The 2,071-nt window shown below is 53.3% G+C and overlaps 1 protein-coding gene across 1 annotated transcript in view; it reads right to left on the reverse strand.

The window, feature by feature from the left end:
• ACER1 (alkaline ceramidase 1) overlaps positions 1–1,350 on the reverse strand; it is a 20,969-nt gene extending 19,619 nt beyond the window's left edge. Inside the window, exon 1 of the mRNA XM_011967415.1 lies at positions 1,177–1,350. Within this exon, the coding sequence (XP_011822805.1) occupies positions 1,177–1,269 (93 nt within the window). The 5' untranslated portion in view covers positions 1,270–1,350. The remainder of the gene's footprint in view (positions 1–1,176) is intronic.
• Between the last annotated feature and the right edge of the window lie 721 nt (positions 1,351–2,071).

Consider the following 2,071-nt stretch of genomic DNA (forward strand, 5'->3'; position numbering starts at 1 on the left):
TTTTTTTTTTGAGACAGGGTCTCCCTCTGTCGCCCAGACTGGAGTGCAGCAGTACGACCTCAGCTCACTGCAGCCTCCACTTCTTGGGTTCAAGAAATCCTCCCACCTCAGCCTCCCATGTAGCTGTAACTACAAGCACGCACTACCACTCCCAGCTAATTTTTAAAAACTTTTTGTAGAGACATGGTCTTGTTATGTTGCCCAGGCTGGTCTGGAACTCCTGGGCTCAAGCGATCCTCCTGCCTCGGCCTTCCAAATTGCTGGAGTTACAGGCATGAGCCATGGCGGTAGGTACATCCATGATTTTTTAGCACTTCCCGTGTGGTGTTTTAACAGGGAAAAAGACCACCCAGAATGCCGAGAACTGAGGGGTTTCCCAGGAGGTGGAATTTTTTTTTTTCTTTGTGAGACAGAGTCTCGCTCTTTCACCCAGGCTGGAGTACAGTGGCACAATCTCAGCTCACCGCAACCTCTGCCTCCTGGGTTTAAGCGATTCTCATGGCTTAGCCTCCTGAGTAGCTTGGACTACAGATGCCTGACACCGTACCCAGCTAATTTTTTATTTTAGTAGAGATGGGCTTTCACCACGTTGCCCAGGGTGATCTCGAACTCCTGAGCTCAGGCAATCCACCCACCTTGGCCTCCCAAAGTGCTAGGATTACAGACGTGTGCCACCGCGCCCAGCCAAGAGGTGGAACTTTTTAAATACAGAAACCAGGATAGTCCCGGGCACACCGGGACAAGTTGATCAGAGGGTACAGCTACAAACAAGACAGACACAGTCACCTCTTACAGGAAACCTTTCCTGATTGGCCCATTCCCTCTGGCTCAAGGGCGCCCTCTGCTTCCCCCAACCACAGCTGCCTCTTTGCCCCCCAAGAAGACACCATCCCTCCCGGTTGCAAATGCCTGCAGTCACATCAGCGTTAGCTTAGGGAAGACAGAGACCGGCTCTTTTCCTGGCCACCGATGTGTCTCTAAAACCTACCGCAGAGCCTGGCATCAAGTAAAGACGAGTAAATGAATGAAAGCTGGGACTCTTTGGCTAACAGATGAGAAAACTAGGGCTCAGACAGGGGAACCACTCCAGCAAGATTCCCCAGTAAGGATGTATGGGGAGGAACCGGGATTCGAACCGGCAACTGGAGAGACTCCTTCACACACCTGCGCACTCACCGTGTTGTAGAACTCAGCCACCAGCTCCGAGTACTGGAAGTTGCTCTCACACCAGTCCACCTCGGAGCTCTGATAGGCGAAGATGCTAGGCATCTTGTCTCAGTGGCCACCGCCAGCCGGCTGTGCCCGGCAGAGAGGAGAAGGCAAGTTTGGGAAGGCCGGGCCCTGGTGAGGCGGGGAGAGGACAGCCTGGTGCCCCGCGGCAGGCAGACTGAGAGGAAAAACCTGCTGGGCCGCTCCCCAGTTGCACCAGGGCAGCCTGGCTGTGCAGTGAGAGCAGCCCTGGGCAGAAGCCATGGCGCTAGCACTGTCCAGGCAGGGCAGGGGGCAGGAGTACGCAGGGAAGAGGCCTCCTATCCAGACTCCCCAGGAATAGGAATTGGGGTGGGGGGCAGTGGAGGGAACTGTTTTTATCTTTTATGTACTTATTTATTTATTAGAGTTAGGGTCTTGCTCTGTTGCTCAGGCTGGAGTACAATGGCATCATCATAGCTCACTGCAGCCTCAAACTCCTGGGCTCAAGCAATACTCCTGCCTCAGCCTCCTACGCAGCCAGGACTACAGGCACATGCTGCGACCACGCCTGGCTAATTTTTTTGTTTGTTTGTTTTATTTCGTTTTGTTTTTGTTTTTGTTTTGAGATGGTGTCTCACTCTGTTGCCCAGGCTGGAGTGCAATGGCGCAGTCTCCCAGCTCACTGCAACCTCCGCCTCCCGGGTTCAAGCAATTCTACTGCCTCAGCCTCCCAAGTAACTGGGATGACAGGCACCCACCACCACACCCAGCTAATTTTTGTATTTTTAGTAGAGGCAGGATTTCACCATGTTGCCTAGGCTGGTCTCCAACTACTGACTTCAAGCAATCCGCCTGCCTCAGCTTCCCACAGTGCAAGGAT

Source organism: Mandrillus leucophaeus, unplaced genomic scaffold (assembly GCF_000951045.1).
Source record: "Mandrillus leucophaeus isolate KB7577 unplaced genomic scaffold, Mleu.le_1.0 Scaffold8, whole genome shotgun sequence".
Taxonomy (NCBI): Eukaryota; Metazoa; Chordata; class Mammalia; order Primates; family Cercopithecidae; genus Mandrillus; species Mandrillus leucophaeus.